Source organism: Anguilla anguilla, chromosome 2, assembly GCF_013347855.1.
Source record: "Anguilla anguilla isolate fAngAng1 chromosome 2, fAngAng1.pri, whole genome shotgun sequence".
Taxonomy (NCBI): domain Eukaryota; kingdom Metazoa; phylum Chordata; class Actinopteri; order Anguilliformes; family Anguillidae; genus Anguilla; species Anguilla anguilla.
Genome location: NC_049202.1, coordinates 33,544,676 through 33,570,316, shown reverse-complemented (window position 1 = coordinate 33,570,316; position 25,641 = coordinate 33,544,676). Strand labels below are relative to the sequence as shown.

Sequence of the window (25,641 nt, the reverse complement as noted above, 5' to 3'; positions counted from 1 at the left end):
TCAACATCTGGCTCTCCACTCGTCCAGAATCTGTAAAGGAAGCAAAGACTGAGACACAGAAGCTCTATACAGTGACTCCTTCTCATTCTCTGTTTATTGCCATGCCATGAGAGACAGTGGAAATTTCTTGTTGGAAGATAATTCTGGATTAACTGTACTCATTAAATCAACCTCATCGTACAAACAGAACAATATTAAAGATAAAAAGGGTAAAGTACACATATGCACTATCATAACCAGAAACATATCCAGTGACATGTTGCACTGCAGTAACACAAACTTTAGACTGGCTACCATCAGAGGAACATTCATATTTCTGATCTGCCAAGATGTTGTTTAAAATTATACATGATTGTGTCTGTCTATATTTTTACGTCCTGTGCTATTTCTGTAAGAATTCTTACCCTTTCTGCAGAGGGGTTCTATTCACCCAGAGCCAGTTACCCTTATCCACTGAGTAACTCAGTCCAATCCAGGTATAGTTTTTTTTTTTTGTTGTTGATGAACCGCTGAAAACAAACACAGAATGACCCTCACTGCTCACTCTGTAGATGTAGACACTGAGAGACAAACAGTCCACACTGACACTTTCTGGATCTGTGAGATACTGAGCTACAGCATGAGCCACACCCCACTGATAAATGCGATTCACCCATAGTGGTAATATTGAACACGTTAGATTGTAAGAACCAACACAAGATGAGATATAATTACATAATTACATTTACAGTGGCTTCTTATGAATGCATGTTGTCAGTTTTATCTCCATCCAATCATTCACAATGATTTTACAGAGCCTTACCTTTTCCTTTACACTCTCTATAATCACCAGGTCAGCTCCCCATTTAATGCAGTCACTGCGACTGTCTTCCCAGCTCTTCGTCTCATTAGAGAAGTAGTAACACTTTGAAGAGAACTGTGCCCAGCCCTGTAGACAGCGGTTAGACACACTGCCTGTACAGAAAGAACAAGCAGCAGACTCTGAGAATGATCTTTTCATATGTAACAGTGTAAAAGTAAATGCTTTCCTGCAGATGGACAACAGAGTAGCACCACTCACTGCGAACTGGAGGGACAGTCCTGCACTAAAAGAGGAGTTTCTTAAATACTTCATTGTACTTACTCTGTAGCTGGACTTTCTCCAGATCTCTCTCCAACATTGAATACTTCTTTGATAGACTTGTATCTAGTACACAAGGGAAAATGCATTCTTTAGGGAGAAAAGTATCGATTAAGGAGTTTTACAGAATTTCACCTCAGTATGATACAGACTACTGTGCTAATCTCTGGAAACAGAAGCTTAAGCCCGTAGGTTGACCACATCATTTGTTAGGTTTGTGAACTGTGAATGAATAAATTTAGGCAAACTAGTAAAAAAGTTTTTTAAGAATTTTTTATTTGTGTTGTTAAGTCAATGTATTAATTTACACAGTTTTAGAGAATTATGAACAATCTTTTTGTTTATTTGGGCTTTATAAGAATATTGCAGTATACATTTAACAATGTGAATGAAAAAATATATATACAGATAGGTGGCAAATTATATAAATTATGTAAGATTTTTTACATATAAATTGTTTTCTAGGCAAATTTCAAAGTAAAGACTACAATGTTGAATAGATTTTGGAGAAAAATAATGACCAACAATGATCAAGGCATCAACATCACATATTAGCTCTTATGTAGTAACTAATTTATTACTTAAAAACTTATTTTTCATAAAATGAATCTACATCAATAGCTGGGTGAAAACAGAGGGGATTGCCCAAAAGCCCAAAAGTTAATCCCACTATATGATATTCATTTGTAAAATGACAGAACAGATCTGTTTTTTACTTTAAAATGACATTTTACCAGGATCACAGTAAAGAGACACAGACAGTTACTCACAGAGGACACACAGGACCACTGTGGCAGCCAATAAGAGAGCACACAGCAGCCCCAGAATCACTGTTGCCCATCTGTAGGGATATGAGCTTTGCCCACTGTGCCCTGTGGTCAAGAAAACAGACTAGTTAAGCAGAATGTCTCATTTCTTTGATGTTTTATATTGTTGTTCTTGTTGCTAGTTTTTTATTAATTTCAAACCAAACATACTGCAGTAAAGTTTTACAACACAAAAAAAAAAAAATCCACTACTGCAAACTCTTTCACCTACGCAACTACGAAATATTCACTAAATAAAAATACAGGAGGCCTGCACTCCTAAATAAATATAAGAGTGTGGGCATACTCCATTTCTATCTCAATTTTATGTGACTACATTCGGTCAAAAAATGTTCAACTCTTCAGAAGAAAAGCAAGCGTGCAGGATTTGAGCCTCTGTCCATTCAGGAGGCAGCAGACAAGCGCATGCAGTCAGCTACCCCTTATTTTCATTGTAGCCAGGGGTTAAATTGGGATATGGGAGGTGTGTGGACCCTGAGATCTCGTGGGAGGTGGGTGAAAAAAGGTACAATGAATGTCTCAGCTCAAAATAGTTGTATCTTTAATATATCTTGCACAAAACTGTAATGAAGGGAAACAATGTTTTAAAAAGAATGTATACTATTGATGCAAGCTTTTAAATAAAATATTTCAAGTTCATTGAGTGTCATTAATGCTGAGAATTTTTTTTACCCCCGAAAATAATCTGTCGTCATCCTCTTTTGTCCTCCCTTTATTCCTCCTGTCTTTCTTTCTTCCTCCTGTCTTTCATCTTTCTTAAACTGTCGAATTGAAATAAAATAAAACCAGCGGCGACTGGTGAGCTAAAAATTGGTGGGGCGCAGAACTTTCCTTCAAACTAATCGTTGATCTCAAACTGTTTTAATTCATTTTCAGTGATTAACAAGCATGCAAGCATCTCACTAATCAATTGGAAAGGGACACATAGCTTCTTCGCATTGTGTTAGGGAGATTAAATGATAAATGCGATTTAGAAAAATCCGTTTTAATCACTAAGCAATGAGTATCAATACAATTAATCCACAAAATAGGCTACTCAATACTATCATATATAGCCAGCTCTCCCCAAATAGGCAGTTTTATCGAGTCGCCTAGGCCTTATAGCCTACATGTATGTTCATTTGCAGTACGAAATTGGGCACATTTTTAATCAACATTATTTGTGGATGCATTCCGCACTTCTTTCTCCGCACTCGTATTGCAAATATTGTAAACAAAATTGAATTGCAGGTTTTGTTTTTGCTGGTTATTCTGAAAGCTAACACGGTAGATAACAGACTGGTGTGTCTTGTTTATTAAGTGTAGACTACTTGGTGATAAAAACGGATTTTTAACGGATAAATTGAATTTATAATTTAATCCCCCTAACACGGTATGAAGACGCTGTGTGTTAGACTACTTGCCATTTGATTAGTCTGATCATTGGCACGCTTGATAATAAAGGAAAATTACTAATGAAAACAGGTTGAGATCAATGATTAGTTTAAAGGAAAGTTTTACGCCCCACCAATTTTCATCTCACCAGTCACCAGTCGCAGCTGAATAAAACGTTATGTGGGAAATAGCTGTTCAATCCTAGCTTAGTTGCTGACCGGCAACTTGATGATTTTGCTCAAGCAATCTAAGTTTATTCATCTCTCTTTAAAATGTTGCATAGCCTAGATGAAATTACATGTTAATGAAGTTACCTACCGCGTCCGCTTCCAAACAATCAAGACAGTCAACGATATTTTTCTTTCTGTGCCTGTCTATATAGACGATTGTTCCTCCTGAGTTTTTTCCCTGGTTGAGCGAGTAACTGGCTAGAGGGAACACATGGACTGTAGCATACGAAAAACTGGACTGTCATAGTTATTTGTAAAACTGCCGGTCAAAATGATTTATTTATTTACCAAAGGTGGGTGGACGCCGTCCACCCGCGTCCACCCCCAATTTAACCCCTGATTGTAGCCCAAAAAGCATTTCTATGCCATGCATTTTCTGCACTGAAAAACTATGCAACCGGCACAGAGAGATCGCAGGTTACTAACTGACCAGGGGTGTCACTATTGAGCAAACAGCAGGGGACACCTTGTCCACAGAAACCCTCCCTCAATCCACGGGTGAAATGGTGGCTGATTACACATTTCCAGATGGAACACACAAGCATTATTCAGATAGTGGGGCCCATCACTGCACTCACAATGCCTGAGAAACACAAAACTTAAAATATTTTAAAGACAAAATACAGGATGTGCTTTTGATATTGCTGTGGTATGCAATAAATAAACAGTGTACCTACATGGTAACAGAGATAACGCATCACTGATCCTGCTCTTGGGACTTGTATGCACAAGTTGCACAGTAAATAAACATCTCAGTTATGCAGTTCAGTACTTGGTTGTGCCATTTCAGTTAATGTATAAACACAGGTTCACTAAACAGTAAACATTTTACTATGGTCTAAACTGCAATTAAACCAATATTGGTGTATACAGTTTGACTACTGAAGTGAAGGAGTGGGCGTACAGGGCAGGGGGAATGGCGATATCTGAATGTCAGAGGACCTATGACAAAATGTTTAGGTCAGCAGGGTGAAGATTCAAATGCTCTCTCAAAGAGTCTGAAGATCTACTCCTGTGACTTGTTCACTGTCTATATAAACTGTCTTAAAATGTTCCAGATGCTGCTTTTCATTTTATGCTGACAGCTGTATACTGTTTTGATTCTACCCCTAATAAGGCTCTTTAGAAACTGCAGCATGTTTTTAATCTGGTGCAGGCTCAGTTTTTCCACCTGAAACTTGTTCTGGATGTTGAAAAAGCCAAGCTTATGGTTTTATCGAATAGTACTGTAAGTAGGCTACACATTATTAAACCAAAGTATTATCACATTACAAGGCCAATCTATTGAGCCTGTGAGAGTCTATACTTAGGTTTCTTTCTTGATGCTCAGCTTTTTACTATCACTTCCAACATCTGATTAAGAAGCGCAAGTTGAGTTTTTACTTTAGAAATAAATCGAGTTTCTCTTTAAATGTACATTTGTCAAAGCTACCTTATTGCCAGTTTGTGATTATGGTAACCTGTGTTACTATTGTCTTCACATGATAAGACACAGTGTATCATGGAGCCCTGTGATTTATCACAAGTAGAAGCCTCACTCATCATTGCTCACTGTACTCAGTGTTTGGGTGGCTCGCCCTATCCATGCATCGACTTAGCCACAGCTATGTTTTCATTAAAAAGACAATTTTGGGTATTCTTCCGAGCTACCTTTCTTGCTATTTGACCCAGAATTAGAGTGCATACCAGTAAGGATAACAGATACTTTGATAACGAAGGTTCCTACTGTCCGTACTGAGCTAGGTAAAAAGGCTTTTAACTTCTCTGCACTATCTGCCTGAAATAGCTTACAGATGGAGGTTCGGCTCACAGACCTGGTTACTCTTTGAGAATTTAAATCAGTGATAAAAAGCAGAGAACTTCATGCAATTGGTCACTATGACTGTTTCTGAACTTATTATGTTTTTATCTGTATTGTACTATTGATTTTATGTAATTTATTTGTGTGGTTGGGTATCTAAGTGTGTGTGAAACAGGGCATTGCTGTGAAAGAACATACAGGCTCAGTCAACCTACCCTGTATAAATAAAGCTTAAATAAAATAATAGTAATTAAAAGTCAGCCAAGTCAGGCAGAGGAGTGCGGCTATGTATACATTGGGGCAAACAGCCACACTTTTGGGGGGAGAGTGGTAAAGTCAAGCAATGCTAACAGACACCAGCAGATTCATGTTCAGATTAAGAAACGCTAGGTGGTTCGCCACATTCAAGTTTCTTGACGTCACGAAAACTGTTCGCTTAACAGTTTAAAATAGATATGACAACTGAGTCAATGGAAAATTAGGGCCAACAGTCACAGACAGACAACCAGAAAGAATGAGATATAAACACTTTTTTAAAAATTTGTCTATATTTGTGTCTTCAATTGGCTAATATGAATGGCAATGCTCAACATTTTTGACTGTGCATACTCTGCCCCAGTACCACTACGAGTCGAGAAAAATATTTACCTCTTGGAGGTAGCACCATCAACACCTGGGTATACCACAGCCAGTTTTTTGCAACTTACATGCCCACCCCACGTCCATGCTTCCGGATGAGTGTCGCCATTTATATGAGCTGTTTATCTTAATCCATTAATTAAATTACAATTAAAATCCATAGGCCTACTTCTATTTTATAATATCAAATAAGCCTAAATGCAAAATGGGTAGACTGCCACACGTAACTTAGTCATTCAGAGCTCCACACAAACTAACCAAGAATAACCTCGTTTAACCCCTTCACACAAACAAGCGTTTTCTAATGGTCTCTTGACACTTATATGTAATAAAAATATAATCTAACATAAAAATTGCCAACTCCAGCATTAACCTCCCTTTGCGTCTTACAATGATGCACATTGCAATAATTGATATGTTCTAATATTTCTCCAAATTAATGTAATATACGGTAACACAAGAGGTCTTCGGGCAAGAGTGAGCTGATAGGTACGATCCGAGAGCTGGGAGCTGGGATAGCGAGCTATGAGGTGTGAGCTCAGATCAGGAAACTGGGAGCTGGGAGCTCGGCTCTAGGTGCAAGCTTGGAGCTACAAGCTCACAGCTCACATTTGAGGATTGAACTCTTACTAAAATAATTTGTGGATTCTATTTTGTTTTCCTTACATTCTACTGATGTAATAAAAAAGATTCCACAAGCTCATTTAAAAGCGACAATGATCTCTTGATTATGCTGCTCTTTAATACACTGTGCAGGTGTTCTTACCTTTGTGCTGAGCTCCTGGGCTGTTGAGTGAGGTCTGGCCCAGTGTGCTGTACACATCTTGGTCTGGACTGGCCAGGGCAGTGTATATACCCTCTGAATCTTTGGAGACCAATGCTGCCATTTCTGACAACTGCTGCTAGTGCTCCGTCCAGTATTTAATTTTATATATTTTCTGTCACTGTGGTCTGTGGCACTTGAGCAGAAAGAGGAAATTGTATTCAGGAAGCTGGTCAGGGCTTGACATTAATACCCCCCCCCCCCCTTCGCAAATGTGGGTAGAATTCAGCAATGGTGTGTAAATTCACGTACTAGGTGCTTTGGCAGGTGACCTTCCAGTAGCTTTTTCTATTTTAAAAATTATTGTAGTTTACAAAAGCCATCTGAAAGTTAAATCAATGTGTGGTGATACTACAACTCCCATGAGTGATGAGTGCACTCTGTGTGCTCATCTCATTGGCCAACTACTTCACCCTTCTCTTGCTTCCTCAGTGGGAGAAGGTGACCTCAACCAAAATCAAACAGCCAAACACGGCACTGTACCTCCAAGTGCGTGTAGGCGATAGCTATACTCATTGCAGCTTCAAAGTGTTTGTTTAGTGACACTCCACACCAGCGGAGAGCGATTCAAGTTCTCCATTTCTCATTGGGAAACAGAGAACTGACAATTGCAGCATCAGACACAGAAAACAACAATGGTTCAGTAAAGGAGCATGAACTTTATGCAAATGAAAAAAATGTAAAAGATGGAAAAAAGAAAATATAGTTCTAAAGAGATTATAAACCTGTGTAAAATGAATAGTCAATGAGAGCACTAATTAAAACTTTCCAGTTTTATATTTGAGTACACTCATGGGACATGATGAAATCACAATTTGAACAATCTTTTCTGAGATTGTTTTCCATCTTGTTGATCCTGCGATAACACAATTAAATGTCAGGGTGCATGGGGGGTTAGGACCCAAACGCAGAGGGGGAAAAACTCAGAACTCCAAATGGTAAGAACAAAAGACTTTACTTAACAAAACAGGAACCAAAAGCAGGGAACAAAAGGCCTTGCAGGGCAACTCTCACAAACAAAGGAAAACTTCAAAACACAGTACACCAAGAAACTCCAAGAATCAAAAACCTGTAAAAAATGGCACATGGGCAGAAACATGGCCAGAAGCACACACTAACAAACAACCAAGGATCCAGCAGCTGAGTCAAGTAAGAAGGAAACTAAAATAGACAAGACACTGACGAGACACAGCAGGGCACAATGCACAATCAGGCCACAGAGAGGGAAGGGAAAACGGGACAGCCAAAAACCAATAATTGAACAATTGAAACCAATAATACAATTAAACAGGGGGAGCAGGACACAAAACAGAAGTACCGCCATCTGGCGCCCCAACAAGGAAGGACAGACGGGAACACAGAACCATGACATTAAAATGCCTTTCTCCTGCTCCAGATGTTACACATGATATAGCATAGAAAACTATGCTACAGATCCAGGGCCAGGATTGAGTAGCTGCTTAGCATGTACAAGAAGTCGAAGTACCAGCTTTGTGAACACCAATAAACAACAAATAAAACAGCATCATGTAAACATCTGCGTATTTCTTAGAAAACAGAGTATTTCTAAAAATAAAAAGATGTGATCTGATAATAACGAGGACCTTCTTTCAGTTGGTTTGTGTTTGCATTTTATCATGGTTTGCACTCTTCTTGAATATCTGTCTTCCATTGTTTCACATGTTTCATGATAATTTTTTAATCACACTCATCCTATCGTTGGTTTTTTCCATCTATTTTACACTCAGCCACAAGGTAGCGGTGTTACTTTTCAGTTTATGAGTACAAAAGAAAAAATGACAGAAATGGTAAAAATGATAAACATAATGGCATTTCTTCCTTTCTAAACGTGTACACTAGATGCATAAATAATATACTTTCACATATCATATTCACAATATTTTAACTCAAATTACAGTTTTTTACAATTGCTAACAAGCATTTACCTATACTTAAGTTTCTTTTTCTAACACAGCAACACACCTACATCACACAATTAGCCAAATAGTTCATTTTCTGCTCAAAACCACATTTTGTTCATTAAATACCAACTATACATTTCAAAATGTAAAACAACTTTCTCTACATACACTAACTCAAAATCAAAACATGGCAAACCTGACTCAATATCAAATCATTCTGTCAAAACACTAGCACGTTTTCTATCCAAGAGGAACATCTAGTCAATCATAGCACAACGACTTTCAAAATACTAACAGTTGATGGCATTACAAAAACTGCATTACTTTTCATGTTTCAGTTGTACCTGCATACAATAGACAATATGAAATCCATTGTTTTTTTATAATTCAGTTTCCTTTTGCTGTGAACCACTCTACATTTTTTGGTAGAGTGTCGAATATGTGCATTTTTGGCAACATACTATCTATAAAAGTGAATGAGTCATCTTTACTTTATAGAATGTAGTAGAAAAAAATTGTAAGAGACAGAAATGCTACAGTAAAAGCTTTATTAGCAACATGAAATTGCTGCCAGTGATCAACAAAAAATCCAACATACATGGCCTTTGGTTCCAAATGTATAAAAATAAAAAACACAATTACAGTAAATCAGCCATTTCTCAATGTTTCAAAATGCTTATCAGCTGTTTCAATATAGCTTTTGAGCTGCTGTTGTTACAGAAGTAGAGGCTTTATGCTATATTTAAGGTTTTGAACATTAGGTTTTAATTTCTGGCGTGCTGTGTACAAGCATTTGTAAATAAGATAAGAAAGGTCCATAATTTTGGTATTGGGTAAGCTTGTATGTAAAGAAACTTTAAGCAGTTTAGAAATGTGTTAATTGACTGCATATTCTGTGAAAGCAACATGAATTGTGTTAATGGTATGGTCCACAACAGACCGATGTTGTACTAATTGTTTTTAGAGTTTTGAAAATGTGACTACAGATTGGACAAAAGGATGTTAGCGATTGTAAAAAACACTGTAACAACATTACCCATAAGTGTGCACCTGACATTATTATGAGTACAAAGTTAATATGTCAGAGTGGCAAAGTAACGCTGGTTAAGTGAAACTCATAACTTACCAGAGCATTCAGAATTTTTATCAATGCATACTGAATAAAAATTTCCCTTTTTGTGTGTTGAGAGAGTGTGTATGCGTGTATGTGTGTGAATGTGCATGTGTGTTTGTGCGTGTGTGTGCGTGTGTGCGTGTGTGTGCGCGTGCGCATGCGTGTATACACACTATGTTTAATTTATTAAATGTGTAATTTACTGTATATTTAGTAAAACTGTAACAGCATTCAAGGGGACTCACTTCTCTCGGGTTGATTTGGACTGTTTCATGACATCAAGTGACATCATGAGTTATATCACAGTTAGCCTAGGATCCTACATAAGCATGTTTCATGCACCCTTTATAATGTTTAGCCATTAGCCAGGTGATATTGTTGGTTATGTCACATTTGGCATAATGTTGTAAAAAGATGTTTTGCCACCATTTATGAAGCACAACATTTGCGTATACATGAAGCCATTATATCAAGTTTATGAAAGCATTATATATACTACATTAAGCTTTTATTTTAAAGTGTGAAAGTCACCACTTATAAGGAATGTTGTGCTGGTTGCCAATAAAATTAGGAAACTGTAGCTGAACTGCACCACTTCTCTGATTATCCTGTAAGATCTGGTCATGTTGAAATGATGAGGAAATGATTGAAACAAATTATTACAAAGAAAAAAAAGATGAAATTGAAGCAGAATATTTCAGCAGCAAACTAACATTCAGAATAACTTTAATGACACAGTTTAATTCATTTTTAATACGTCTTCAAAAATGCATGGAATATAATTTTTAGTACTTTATCAGTTTGGTATGTATGAGTATTAATGTAACATTTACACACACTCTTAACTTGTGGACTTGCTTCTGTGATACAGCCAGATTGAGATTAAGGTAACACAGGAACCACATGAGCCTAAATTCAATAAACATTAGTCCTTAAATTTGACTATCAATTGCAGCAAGGATTATAAAGCAAGGATATTACTTGTAAGTCAGAGTTGAGGATAAATGTTTATTGAATTTAAGTCATAGAGTCACATACCACTTGTTTACTTGTGGGTACATGTGGCTTATGTCTTTAGGACACAGCCTCAGTTTGGAGAGCCTTTATGAGATAGTGAGTAAGTAGGTACTGAGAGCTTTTTCTATTAGCTCATACTTTCACACAATGGGCCTCATTTATCAAGCAACATACAAACAAAATTTCTCATAATTCCTTTGTACCAACATTTACCCAAGTTTTCGGGAGTTCAACTTGTTCGGACGTGTGAAGGAAATTTACGAAAACCTGAGACCACACGCAGAGTGTGTGTAAACTCCGCAGTTCGTCTTTTAACTTGAATTTTTAACTTTTACTGATGAAATTGGTCATTAAATAGGCCTCTTTGTCTACGTATTTTGTCATGAAATATTGAAATATCATAAAGAAAGATAAATTATAAAGAAACTAACATAAATTGGTTGCGAATACTATTTTAATTAAGTAAAACAAAAATGTTTGAAATGAGTAATAGCATTACAAAGAGTTGTTATGATTTCATAATTGCAGTTTTATATTTTTTAGATACTTGATGAGAAATACTATTTAAATGGCCAAAATGCTGTTAAGTCCAAGCTTGCAATGGCGGACCTTGCACTATTAGAGGATTTGGTGAGAGCACTTCGGCGAGATCGCATTTTCAGGGACCGGTGTGACGACTTTGCCGAGGATGACGAGTGGCTCATGAGTCGGTTCTGATTCCCTAGAACCCTTCTAAATTGAGACTGTGCAACATCTTAGAGCCAGACTTAATGAGGCAAACAAGAAGATCTTATGCCATTCCAACACATGTCCAAGTTCTGTCAGTGCTTGGCTTTTTGGCCACTGGCACTTTCCAGAGGGAGATTGGTGACCGGTCTGCAATATCCCAACCCTCCATGAGCCACATACTGTCCAGTGTGCTTAATTCTATTGTTAAACTAGCCCCGGAGTATATTCGAGTTCCCTATAGTGCGCAGAGCCAAATTGGTATCAAACAGGCCCTTTTCAATCAGGCCAGCCTTCCTACGATCAGTGCCATAGATTGTACCCATGTGCACATTAAATCTCCATCACCGACACCTTTGCTACTTGAATAGGAAGGGATATCATTCCATCAACGTCCAATTGATATCTGACGCAGCTTGCCATGTCCTCAATGTTGTTGCTCATTGGCCTGGAGGAACACGTGATTCATTTGTTTTGCAAAACTGCTCTGTGGGGAATCGCTTGGCGCATAGAGCTGTTGAGGATGGCTGGCTCATTGGTAAGCATGATGTTTGACATTTAGTAACTCCAAACCTGCATTGGCAACGTTTTATCTAACCCTCCACGTTCCTTAAACCCTTAGGGGATGAGGGTTACCCGCTGAAGCAGTGGTTGATGACCCCACTGGCCGACCCCCTGTCACCGCGTGAGGTGCGCTACAATGAGGCGACCGCGAACGCGCTTCCAATTTACGACTGATTGGGATTTATCAACATACGCACGGGAATACGATTGAAACTAAGTGCCTCCGAATGTTTGATAAATGCGGCGGCAGTTGTTAGTTTGTATAATTTTACGGGGAAACTTATGTGCATATTTACGAAATTATTGATAAATGAGGCCCAATGAACACATTTGCTTTTTTAGCAGTGACTGCTGTTCTCGATTTCAATTTAAATTTACAGTATCACAACATCAAGTTGAGGACCATTTAAAATGTATGGTTTTTGATTTTTTATACTTACAATATGTCCATAGAACCAATAATGTAATAGTTAAAATCTACTCTGCATGTACAGTCATTTCAATGCATTTAATAAAGCTTAGTCTCACAGATACATTTCTAGTAAAGAAAGCAGTATGTATATTCCATATATTCCCAACAGAAACGGTAACATTGTGGTATGCTTATTGGTCCTGTGTTTGACTGTCAACCCTGGCATGGTCAACGGCCTCTCACAAGATGAGAGAACCAAAAACAGACAACGATAAAAAATGGTTTAGGGGGGCAGAGCATTAGTCTCACAGATGAAATTATGGTCATAAGAACAGTAAAAAGAAGCCCATGCCTTCATCGAATGGGCAAACATGGCACATTCAAATCCAATATTTGGCTCTCCTCTCCCCCAGAATCTGCAAAGGAAGCAAAGACTGAGACACAGAAGCTCTACTTCTCTGCTGTTTCCTAGGGAGATACAGTGACTCCTTCTCATTCTCTGTCTATTGCCATCTATGAGAGAGTTCAGACAGTGGTAATATATCTTGTTTGAAGATAATTCTGGATTAACTGTACTCATTAAATCAACCTCATCGTACAAACAGAACAATATTAAAGATAAAAAGTGTAAAGTACACATATGCACTATCATAACCAGAAACATACCCAGTGACATATTTCACTGCAGTAACACAAACCTTGGACTGGCTACCATCAGAGGAACATTCATATTTCTGATCTGCCAAGATGTTATTTAAATTTTTACATGATTGTGTCTGTCTACATTTTTACGTCCTGTGCTGTTTCTGTAAGAATTCTTACCCTTCGTGCAGAGGGCTTCCATTCACCCAGAGCCAGTAACCCCTAGCTGCTGAGTAACTCAGTCCAATCCAGGTATAGTTTCTTATTTTGTTGTTGATGAACCGCTGAAAACAAACACAGAATGACCCTCACTGCTCACTCTGTAGATGTAGACACTGAGAGACAAACAGTCCACACTGACACTTTCTGGATCTGTGAGGTACTGAGCTACAGCATGAGCCACACCTCACTGATAAATGCGATTCACCCATAGTGGTAATATTGAACACGTTAGATTGTAAGAACCAACACAAGATGAGATATAATTACATAATTACATTTACAGTGGCTTCTTATGAATGCATGTTGTCAGTTTTATCTCCACCCACTCATTCACAATGATTTTACAGAGCCTTACCTGTTCCTTTTCACTCTCTATAATCACCAGGTCAGCTCCCCATTTAATGCAGTCACTGCGACTGTCTTCCCAGCTCTTCGTCTCATTAGAGAAGTAGTAACACTTCGAAGAGAACTGTGCCCAGCCCTGTAGACAGCGGTTAGACACATTGCCTGTACAGAATGAACAAGCAGCAGACTCTGAGAATGATCTTTTCATATGTAACAGTGTAAAAGTAAATGCTTTCCTGCAGATGGAAAACAGAGTTGCACCACTCACTGTGAACTGGAGGGACAGCACTGCTACAAAAAGAGGAGTTCCTTAATTACTTCATTGTACTTACTCTGTAGCTGGACTTTCTCTGTATTCATGGTGCTGCAGTTGCTTCTGAGCTCCTCCAGATCTCTCTCCAACATTGAATAGTTCTCTGATAGACTTTTATCTAGTACACAAGGGAAAATGTATTTCTTAGGAAAGAAAGTATCGATTAAGGACTTCTACCGAATTTCACCTCAGTTCAGTATGATCCAGACCACTGTGCTAATTTCTGGAAACAAGCTCAAAGCCATATAATTTGTTAGGTTTGTGAACTGTGAATGAAGAAATCTAGGCAAACTATGAAAAAAGTATTTTAAAAAGTTGAGTGAAATTTCAATTGTGTTGTAAAATCAATGTATTAATTTACAGTGTTGGAGAATTATGAACAATCATTGTTTATTTGGGCTCTATAAGAATATTGCAGTATATATGAGAATGAAAATAAATACATTTTTTTGCATATATATATACACACATATATATATATATATATATATATATATATATATATATATACAGATGGGTGACATAAATTATGTAATTTTTAAAATATACATTTGTGTATATATAAAAAAACATGCATAAAGTGCATTTCAGGATGAAGTGTTTACTTCTTGTCCAAATTAAATGTGTCTCAATTACATTGTCAAACTGTATTTTGGTAAGCATGTTGAATGGTTTTTGAAAAAAATAATGACCAGCAATGGTCAAGGTATAAACATCACATATTAGCTCTTATGTAGGAACTTATTTTTTTTACTTATAAATGTATATATTTTAAAAAAATAGAATGTACATCAACAGCTGGATGAAAATCGAAGGGATTGGCCAAAAGCAAAATCCTGAACCCCATTATATGATATTAATTTGTAAAATGACAGAACAGATCTGTTTTTTACTTTTAGATGACAGTTTACCAGGATCATAGTAAAGAGACACAGACAGTTACTCACAGAGGACACACAGGACTACTGTGGCAGCCAATAAGAGATCACACAGCAGCCCCAGACACACTGTAGCCCGTCTGTAGGGAAGTGAGCTTTGCCCACTGTGCCCTGTGGTCAAGAAAACAGACAAGTTAAGCAGAAGGTCTCATTTCTTTGATGTTTTATATAGTTGTTCTTGTTGCTAGTTTTTATTTTAATTTCAAACCAAACATACTGCAGTAAACTAAAGTTTTACAACAGCAAATAAAAATCCACTACTGCAAACACTTTCACCTGCGCAACTACCAAATATTCACTAAATAAAAATACAGGAGGCCTGCACTCCTAAATAAATATAAGAGTGTGGGCCTACTCCATTTCTATCTTTATGTGACTACATTAGGTCAAAAAATTTTCAACTCTTCAGAAGAAAAGCAAGTGTGCAGAATTTGTCCATTCAGGAGGCAGGAGACAAGTGCATGCAGTCAGCTACCCCTTATTTTCATTGTAGCCCAAAAAGCATTTCTATGCCATGCATTTTCTGCACTGGAAAACTATGCAACTGGCACAGAGAGATCACAGGTTCCTAACTGACCAGGGGTGTCGCTATTGAGCAATGAGCAGGGGACACCTGTCCACAGAAACCCTCCCTCAATCCGGGGGTGGCCGATTACTCATTCCCCATGGAACACACAAGCACAGTCAGAACATTATCCAGATTGTGGGGCCCATCACTGCACTCAAAATGCCTGAGAGATTCAAACTTGTTGATGGACAGCGTCTCTTCCTCCTTTGTGTATAGATATATGATCAGGACACACATTTAAATAATGAAATTAAAATAATATTTCAAAGGTGGTTTGTCTTCAATAAACCCAAGAATGTTTTTTAAATTTTTACATTTTTTTATTTTGGTTTCAGTAAAGCCATTTTTCAGGGCATTTTATGATTCACTACAAATGCCACTAAGCAGTGACCTTCCTGAAGTGCACAGTGCTTGTACCTGGCGTTTTCTATTGCGTTAGTTTCACCCACACACTGTTCAAGTGTAATATGAAATTAACTTGTGATGAATGCTTAAAAAGGGACAATCACAATGGTACATTTCTGGCTCCTGGTTGGATAATGCCTGCTGTATAGGTGGAGCCCATTATTGGACGGCTGTAGTGTAGATATAGCTCCTGATTGGAGGGCTGTAGTGTAGGTATAGCTCTTGATTGGAGGGCTGTAGTGTATGTATGGCCCATAATTGGAGGGCTGTAGTGTAGGTATGGCCCCTGATTGGAGGGCTATAGTATAGGTATGGCCCCTGATTGGAGGGCTATAGTGTTATATAATGGTCTGGGACCTGGACTATTAACCCACATGCAGAGGATTTGAGTCCTGATTGCAGTGCTGGCGTTTGAGGAAAAGACTTCAAATTAAATTACTTTCATCAAACTAGCCAGCTGCATAAATGGAATGTATGTAAAAAAAATGCAACTTGCAAGCTGCATTGGATAAGAGTGTCTGCTAAATGTCAAAATGTATGTGCAAACGCTGGGAAGCTGTCACAGTTCCTGCTGGGCCTTGACAAAGGGCGGCAGCTCCTCAGCCCTAGATTCATTTTATTTTGTGTTAATTAGTACTTATTGTTGTACCAGTGGTTTTTTGGTTTGAGCATGTGTTGTTTCATTTTCACAGTTTGTTTCATCTGTTAGTGTTAGGGTTTAAGTTCCTGGATTCTTGACTCTAATCAATTTGGTCATGTCGAAATCAATGTACTTGTCTACTATTGAGTATACTAGTCATATACAAATTTGGATATGGCCTCAGTCTTTGAGATTGCCTTCTTGTGTTCCAGTGTTCCCCTAGCCCTGTGTTTCTAGTCCTTGTTCTCCTACTTATGTATTTGCTCATTTGTTATTTAATATTTTTTTTATATAAAAGCCCTGTGATTTTAGCTTGAAAACCTCTCAAGTGTTTTCTCTGCAACTCAGTACTGTGCCCCAGCTTGATAAGATGGAAATGCATTCAACGTTTCTGTGCCAGTCCTCATTTTGTCCCCCTTTAATGCTACACCTCTCAAACATAGGTATTCTGGTCTGGTCATACTGTTTTGATATTTTCAGCGCCTAAAAGCCATTGCACACCAGTGTGATGTGAAAATGCCTTGAAATAATAGCTAAAAATTTGCAGCTGGAATTTAACTTACTCGGAAGCTCCAGAGTTTCTGCCTCTACTACATGACCTGGCAGGCTATATCACACATTCACTACTCTCTATGTGATAAATTCTTCCTAAAGTCTGTATGAAATGTACCTTTCACTAACGTACCCTCATAGAGGGTAATGATTTCAAACAAAAGCTTGACGGACTCCGTAGTGGGTAGCAGTAATCGCTATGCACAGGGGTGCTCCAATTGGTGATTCAGTTAGCTTGTTCTGAGCCATCAGAAATAGTGTACTACAAAAAAAAAGTGGAGAAAAAAAGGGGAAAAATACAAACGAGCTGCTGATTATGCAATGAAAAGCAGTAAGCTTTAAATATTTGGAATTAAAATCTAATTTTCAACCTGATCTTTGCATTGTTGTTTTTATGATCCCATTTTCATCACGATTTATGCATTAGACTATGTTTGCAACCAATTTTCACATGTTTTTTAATATTCAAAATAAACACAGATAAATTCTTGGATATTTATTTTTATTTAATAAAAACCGAAAACAATGAACCTTAGCTGCAAAGAAATAAGGAACAATAATACTGCCGTCCAAAGGCTAACCGCAGTAACTACTGCTTTGGGGTCCTACCGGCCGATTTCGCGCTCTACCCAGCCGGACACCCACCGCACGCGTAGCGACCGCGAGCGCACTACGCGCGTAACTGAAGCGTAGTTGAAGTACTGTTATTACAACGGCAGCGGGCGACGTCCTCTACACCAGATGCGAACGCGTCGCGAACCGGCGGCGAAACTTGTGCGACACAAGCGAACTGAAGCGTAGTTTTTCGCTTCTGTTCTATTTTTCGGCTTGTCGCGCGTCATGATGACCTGTTTATACACAGAAATATGCTCTAAAATGCTAGGTGTACATGCTCTGATTTATATTTCATCCTTATATTAGGCTATTGGGGGTGTGTCCCTAGTTCCCTACCATATATTTTATAAGCAGCTAAAAATACAAGCCTTTTCGCTTTTGTATTGTCCTTGCAGGGGGAAAAAAACTGGAACCTGGGAAGAATGCAAACTTAGTTTCGCTAAGGGGGTGGGGTAAATTTGAAAATACACCACAGAAAGACGTAGCCTATTGAATGATGTTTAAGTGAACGCACCGAGCAGAGGTTTGTTGGCTCGAGTGTTGGAAGGTAGTTTTTAACCAACCATTGCTCACCCTGTTTGACTTCTCTGATGTCTTCGTTCGCCGTGCCTTTTAATAAAAATCAGATAATCCACAGAGCTTTAAAAAAAAAATCAGATTTAGTGGTCTTGCCGATGAAAATGCACCTATTTTATAAATGAAGTTGTAAGCAAGCCTTTATTGCACTTGTACTTCAAAGCTTCCAGTGTTCATGGCGTTGTGGTGTTCATATCCCTTCAAGTTTAAACTGTTAAGCAATCTTTTTGACGATTAACTGATTTTACTCAATCTGATCATATAAATGTTTTGACGTGAATAACAAGACGACAATGGAATTCCCAATGGTTGATTATGGATTATTTATTATTACTATGATCATTACATATTCTTCATAAAGTTGGCACGCTTGTTAACCAAGCAAATAAATTAATACAGTTTGAGATTGATTATTATGTAGGCTACGTTGCGATTTAAGCTTATGGTAATTCTTTAAAGCGTTTACTTTCTCGCGTATTTACATGAGTTAACAAAATATTACCAAATTAAGAAACTGAAAAAGGTCTCTCACCAAGTATTCACTTGACCCATAATCAACAGTCGTGAACAAACGTGAAATACATGATGTAATCCCACTGCAGACTGCGAGAGCTACTAGGAATATAGAGCTTTAAGCAAGCCTTTGCGCGACACAGACGGAACCCGTGTAGACTTCGCCGTGCTGCTTACGCGCCGTTTACGCTACGCGTGCGGTGGGTGCCCGGCGTAAATTACCTCACGCAACTGCTTTGGGATTCTACCACCAGCCGATTTCACCCATCTAACCTCACACAACAAAGCTGTTTAAGATGGCACTATCCAGGGGAAAGAGGATAGTGGAACTGGTGTTGAAAATAAAATACCCCGGTAGGCTAAGTAACGATGACGTTAAGCGTTGAGAAACTAGCAATCACATTATAAAACACCTGTCAGCCTCGCTATATATGCTGACTGACAGGCGATGTTTAGTTAGCTAGCGTTAGCTTACCTGCTCCCTGAAAGCTGTAACATTATCATCTGTAACTTCACATCATCACCGATGCCATGTCATGCACTTCAAGATTGTTTACAATCTAGCCTACGCATTGTGGATATTCGCCATGAATACGAGTGCGGAGAAAGAAGTGCATGTATCCGCAAATGTTGATTAAAAATGTGCACTATTTCGTACTGCAAATTAAAATGAATGTAGGCTATAAGGCCTAGGCTACTCGCTAAAACTGCCTATTTGGGGAGAACTGGCTATATATGATAGTATTGAGTAGCCTATTTTGTGGATTAATTGTATTGATGCTCAAGGAAAATCAGGGAAGTTTCTGCCACTGCTTAGTGATTAAAACGGATTTTTCTAAATCGCATTTATCATTTAATCTCCCTAACACAATGCGAAGAAGCTGTGTGTTACTTTCCAATTGATTAGTCAGATCGTTTGCTAATCATGCTTGCTAATCACTGAAAATTAATTAAAACTGTTTGAGATCAATGATTAGTTTAAAGGAAAGTTTTGCGCCCCACCAATTTTACTGTGATTCAGTGTAGCATTGTATTTATTCATTGTGTGAAATAGTAAAGACAAGGATAATGAAAATTATTAATGCGATTGTCATCAAGGCAACAACAGTGGCGGCGGAAGAAATTGAAAGATGATGATGCAAAGTTTAATTGATTGGAAAATAATTATCTAGATAGGTAAATAAGTAAAAAAGTGAAACGAAATGATATTAAGACTAAAATATGACGTCTAAAATTCTCAATTTGTCCAGACTTAATTAAACATGCACAAATCCATAAGTAGAGTTGTTAAATATTGTTAAATACAATTATAACAAAATCAGTGTCAAAATAGTTTCTGTTCACTGAAAACACAATATAAAAGCTGAGAACATTGTAGTTACTGCACTTTGGTTTTGCATTGCTCTTAGAACCATTTAAGGCAATGCAAAGGCAGAGTGCAGTAACTACATTTTTGGGGTCAAAGGTCAAATCAGCCATCATGGTTTTTGGGCATAAAAATTACCTCATGAATACATGTACAATTAGTGCAATATCACTGATATGTCAGGGTTCTGTGTCTTCCCTCTGTCTGTGTTTCCCTTGTTGGGCCGCCAGATGGCGGCACTTCTGTTTTGTGTCCTGCTCCCCCCTGTTTAATTGTTTTATTGTTTTCTATTGTCCAATTATTGTTTGCTGGTTGTCTCGTTTTCCCTTCCCTCTCTGTGGCCTGATTGTTCATTGTGCCCTCCTGTGTCTCGTCTGCGTCGTGTCTATTTAAGTTTCCCTTCTCCCTGACTGAGGTGCTGGATCCTTGCCTGTTGTAGTTGGTTAGTTTGGTTGTTCGTGCCTCTGGTCATGTTCCTGCCCTGTGTGTTCCCGCCCAGATTCCGTTTGTTACGTGTGTTTGGACTTTTGTATTTTCTTGTTTCCCGCGTTTTTTGAAGTTTTTCTTTGTGTTTGTTATTGCTGCCCTGCGAGGCTTTTTGTTCCCTCTTACCCTGGAATTAAGTAAAGTCTTTGTTCATCCTTTTTTGGAGTTTTGTGTTTTTCCCCACACTCGGCGTTTGGGTCCATTCCCTCGCCCACCCTGACATGATATACCTATAACCCATTTGGCTGGCCAGTTAAAATACTTTAAAGCCATTTTTCTCAGTTTTACCCTTTGCGTAGTTACTGCAGTTAGGCTTTGTAGGGCAGAATAGTTCTTTCTCCATGGGAATTAATTAAATATGGGATGTTAATATTTGGCAGCATGCCTGCTCTATAGGTCGAGCAGCCAGAAAAACACAAGGCACTAAACATAAAGAAATACACTCTAAATAAGTAATCTTTGTGATCTTCCACATAAACGAAGTCTGTTATATTCATCCACACTCAAACAGGGCCAAGTTATCGTGTCCCTCAAGGATCTATAATTGGACCCTTGTTATTCCTTATTTATATTAATGACTTTACTGCTGTATCTTACATACCCATTTGATTTTATCTCACAAAAACTTTGATTCACTAATTAGGTGGCGTGGTAAAATTTTCTGAATGGTCCAGACAAATAAGTTATGTTTAAATATTTTTTTAAATCGAACTTTATTATATTAATGGGTAAGAATAAAACCTACTGCAGATCACGTGCTATGATTTAAATTGGTGGGGATTACACAATCCAGGTTTCATCCACTAAATTGCTTGCAGTTTATGGTTTATGAAAACTTGTTCTGGAAAGATCACATCCAATTTATCAGTAATAAAGTAATGTAATGCAGTGGTATCATGAGAAACTGAGTGGCTTAGTTAATCAAACTTGCCTCCACAATATGTACTACAGCTTAATTTACCCATTTCTCATTTACTGCAACATTATCTGGGCAAGTACGTATGCTGCCAATCTACATAAATTCACTTCACTCAAAAGAAATTTGCACGGCTCGCCATCTTTTCTGATTACTCTGCCCCTCTGTTTAAGAAACTCGACATCTTTTTTATTTAAAACATTAACATACTTCAACCATGCACATTCATCTACAAATACATTTAGCTTTCAAATTTGCTGCCCAAATCATTCAATGGATTCTTTGAGATTAATTCCCAAATTCACTCACACTCACTCACATACGCATGATTGTCTTTTTTGTTTTTGTGTTTTTTTTTTTTAGGTTTTTTTTTATTGTATATCGTATAATTTGACTTTCTCAGTGAGGTCATTTTATAAGCCCAGTTGGGATTCAGACCTCTCTACCACACATCATTTTGTTTAATATTGTATTCATTGTTCTTTTTTGTTTATGCAAATACATAAAACCCAACAATATTAATTGTGTTATCTCACATCTAATGTGCTGGAGTGCTAAGCCAAAACAAAACAAAATTGTGTCACTGTCCAAATAATTTATATTAAACAAAAGAGTGAGAAAGAGAATGAAGGAGAGAAAGATTGAAACGTATTGATAGAACATAAAACATTAACAATAGCATTAAATAATCCAGAATTTACATTCAGAAAACAGAGTAACTCACCTGCAGTCCCCTGCCTACAGTTCTTCTTGAACTTCATAGATGAATAAAATACCTCACTCTTTGCGGCTAATGAAACACTTTAACCATTGAGAGAGAAGAAGAAGAAGAGATGCAGAACTAGCAGGAGAATGCAGAAATTCAGATATTTGGTTAATATTTTGTCATTTAACATGCAGATATCTGCTCCCTCTCCCTCTCTCTGTCCGTCTGTCTCTGCCTCGGTCTCTCTCTTTTTGCTATCTTTCTTTCTATATACAGGAAGAACAGATAACCATTTCTATAAATAGCTCATACAATAGCTCAATAGCTCATTTTGCTACAGTAGGAACATATAATAAAATATTACAAAGGCGGGATAAATAACCATATACGTCTCTGGATTTCATGCCAGCATCTCATAATTATTTGAATGGCTCAATTATTTGTATTTATGTTTGGTTACTGAGCTACTGGATGATGAAGACTGTTCTTGTGTCTTTTTATGTCACTATATGAAGCCTTTTTATCATGGTCTAATCCAATGGTTCCCAACCTCGGTGCTGGGGTGCCTGCTTGCATGCTGGTCTACCAGCATCTGCCACCAGACCCCTGCAACTCATTCAGAATGTTGCAGCTCGTCTGGTCTTCAACCTCCCCAGACACTCCCACGTCACTCCCCTGCTCACTACCCTCCACTGGCTGCCTGTTATAGCTCGCATCAAATTTAAAACATTGGTCTTAGCATACCAGGCAGTCAAGGGATCAGCCCCAGCATACCTCCACAAGATATTCAAACCCTACATGCCAGCCAGATCCCTCCGTTCTGCTACCTCAGGACGCCTGGCACCTCCCCCTCTTCGCACCTGCGCTTCCAGAACACGTCTCCTGTCTGTTCTGGCCCCACGATGGTGGAATGACCTCCCCGTGGAGGTCAGAACAGCTGAGACACTGACCCATTTCAAGCGACGACTGAAGACTCACCTCTTCAGGCTGCACCTCTCCCCATCCCTCCCTACCTCCCTGTAATCTCTTAAATGACTGTAAGCTTAGGGTTGTAACTAGGTAGCTGTTTCGTAGGTGACTTAGGTGCATTAACTGTCTTAACTACTGTCGTTTGTGTTAGTGCTAATCAGTTTAACCTTCAGGGTCCAAGTTGAACTATGCGGTTGTTCCCTGCACTTGGACTGGTACTTCTCTCTAGGGTTTTCGTCATACTTGTTTCTGGTTATGGTTATACACTTTGTTGTACGTCGCTCTGGATAAGAGCGTCTGCCAAATGCCTGTAATGTAATGTAATGTAATGGTTTTCACTCAATCGCAGTTGCAATAACAGAATTGTAACAAGCCGTAAATTTTCTTTAATTAGATGTATTTCATGTTTAGACTGAATATTTACCCTCTTAAGACATATTTTGTCAGACATAGTTTTTCCTGTCATGTAGAATAAACATCTCATGTTCACATTGTGCTTATTATAGCAATTAATTACATAACAATACACTCTCATAAATAAAGGTACACAAGGGTACTAATTCTGTACAAGTACAAAACTGTACCTCTAAAGGTACTAGTGACAAGTGGTTTTACCTGTCTAGGTACTGAATGGTACCTTCATTCTGGTAAAGGTACAGTTCTGTACCTTCAATGGGATCCAACCAGATCCAACCAGTGTTGCCTGTGTGACGTCAGCCAGTTGGCACCTGGGCCACGCCAACTATAACACTGTTATGAAAGTAACGTTATGTACATACTCATTCATTGTCTAACATTAGGCTAACTTAAGCTGTCTTTACGCTGCTGAGCCGGGTTAAAATGCTGTAGCAGACCTGGGGTAGAATTAGTGATGATCAATTTCCACAAACATTCTTTATCTACCTTTTGCCCGGTATGAACATCTTTACACTGCAGAGAAGAATCCGCGGGATTCGCTGTGGTTTGTGCAATCATGTATCTCGTGCACAATAAACATTGTCTTTCTCGTGAATGATTGTTTGTGATATTTTTGAAACAACTGCCTTGCAAAAGGTTTCTGGTTTAGCTACATTACATTACATTACAGGCATTTAGCAGACGCTCTTATCCAGAGCGACTTACACAACTTTTACATAGCATTTTACATTGTATCCATTTATACAGCTGGATATATACTGAAGCAATTTTCGGTTAAGTACCTTGCTCAAGGGTACAACGGCAGTGTCCTTACCCGGGAATCGAACCTGAGACCTTTTGGTTACAAGTGCAGTTCCTTACCCACTGTGCTACACTCCGTCCTAGCTAAACTGTTTGAGAATAAAGCTGAGCTAGGTGTTAAATTAGCAATCAGAACAAGAAGAATAAAACAAAAACAAAGGAGATTTCATCAAAAAATTGAATCAAGGCTGGAGGAACATATGAGGAAGCGTAATAAAATAATAACAACGCTAAACGCTTGCAGAGAAAATTGCAGCGGTGTGAACTGGTTAGTTGCAGAGCGTCTGAAGCCATTGCCTGGGGTCTCAAAAGACCCACCTTGTCAAATCGCCAAGTGCAGTTTTAGAACGTTTACAATCAGACATCTTGGAATGTTGCAAGTTGCATCCAGTCTTGTTGCGAATCGCTGATCTGAACTGGCCTTTAGTTAGCTACATTGCAAGGCAACAAGGTAGTGTTGCATTCGAGAGACGCTTTGCGAGGTGGGTACCGGTCGGTAGCCTTAGCTAGCGTTTTTTTCTAATTGTTAGCGGACATTAGATTCTGTTAATTACATTAGCTAGCTAGTTAACACAATGTTACCTGATGTGAGAGATGGGTACTGTGCGCAACGTTGTCTAAACTAATGTTGCCTTTTTTGATATGGTCCGGCAGCTAGCGTTAGCTGTGCAAATAGCTATGTAATTTAGTAACGTTGCATTGTCATCAAATGTAATACGAAATCTACATCAACTAATAATATGACCTCTCATGTTACACAAAAACTTTTTAGGGTTCCATAACCGCCGCCCCCTCCCCCCTTCTCAGACACCGGAAAAAACAGTACACCGCTCACACACAAGTGGGTTGAAGAGCAAGCCTGTTGCGTTAGCTTTGCCTACCCTCTCTGGCGGACCAACCACTGATGGGTGATGGAAAACGTGTCACTAACTGTGCGCCGCTTGTGATTTTTTCCCGGGAATGTCGCCACAGACACCCAGTTCTTTAATCATAATTTATAATAATAATATAAGTTAATATAATAATAGGCTCAATCACCATTGTGTTACCTAATTCGGCGATAGATAGTGACTTAACAGACA

General features: G+C 38.4%; 3 protein-coding genes and 2 long non-coding RNA genes across 7 annotated transcripts in view; 2 read left to right on the top strand and 3 right to left on the bottom strand.

The window, feature by feature from the left end:
• Positions 1–6,908, bottom strand: part of LOC118221884 (C-type lectin domain family 6 member A-like) — a 100,520-nt gene extending 93,612 nt beyond the window's left edge. The window contains exon 1 of the mRNA XM_035407322.1: positions 6,758–6,908. Coding sequence (XP_035263213.1) covers positions 6,758–6,878 — 121 coding nt within the window. The 5' untranslated portion in view covers positions 6,879–6,908. The remainder of the gene's footprint in view (positions 1–6,757) is intronic.
• The window catches only part of LOC118221903, a 136,980-nt gene that overhangs the window by 79,280 nt on the left and 32,059 nt on the right, over positions 1–25,641 (top strand). The gene's annotated exons all lie outside the window — the stretch shown is intronic.
• The window catches only part of LOC118221881 (alanyl-tRNA editing protein Aarsd1-like), a 56,873-nt gene that overhangs the window by 17,457 nt on the left and 13,775 nt on the right, over positions 1–25,641 (top strand). The gene's annotated exons all lie outside the window — the stretch shown is intronic.
• The window catches only part of LOC118221886 (CD209 antigen-like protein A), a 36,584-nt gene continuing 22,657 nt past the window's right edge, over positions 11,715–25,641 (bottom strand). The window contains exons 1-6 of one of the 2 annotated variants that reach the window (XM_035407326.1): positions 22,391–22,744; positions 15,039–15,140; positions 14,111–14,209; positions 13,789–13,940; positions 13,392–13,495; positions 11,715–12,985 (exon numbers count right to left, since the gene is read on the bottom strand). In XM_035407326.1, the coding sequence (XP_035263217.1) occupies positions 12,853–12,985; positions 13,392–13,495; positions 13,789–13,940; positions 14,111–14,209; positions 15,039–15,140; positions 22,391–22,427 (627 nt within the window). In that variant the 5' untranslated portion in view covers positions 22,428–22,744 and the 3' untranslated portion in view covers positions 11,715–12,852. Of the gene's footprint in view, positions 12,986–13,391; positions 13,496–13,788; positions 13,941–14,110; positions 14,210–15,038; positions 15,141–22,390; positions 22,745–25,641 lie in introns of those variants that run through there. The other variant, XM_035407325.1, reaches the window with a different exon arrangement.
• LOC118221899 lies at positions 20,389–21,132 on the bottom strand. Its single transcript, XR_004764208.1, has 2 exons — positions 20,972–21,132; positions 20,389–20,435 (listed from the first exon to the last, which is right to left on the bottom strand). It is a non-coding gene; the product is annotated as an uncharacterized LOC118221899 (long non-coding RNA).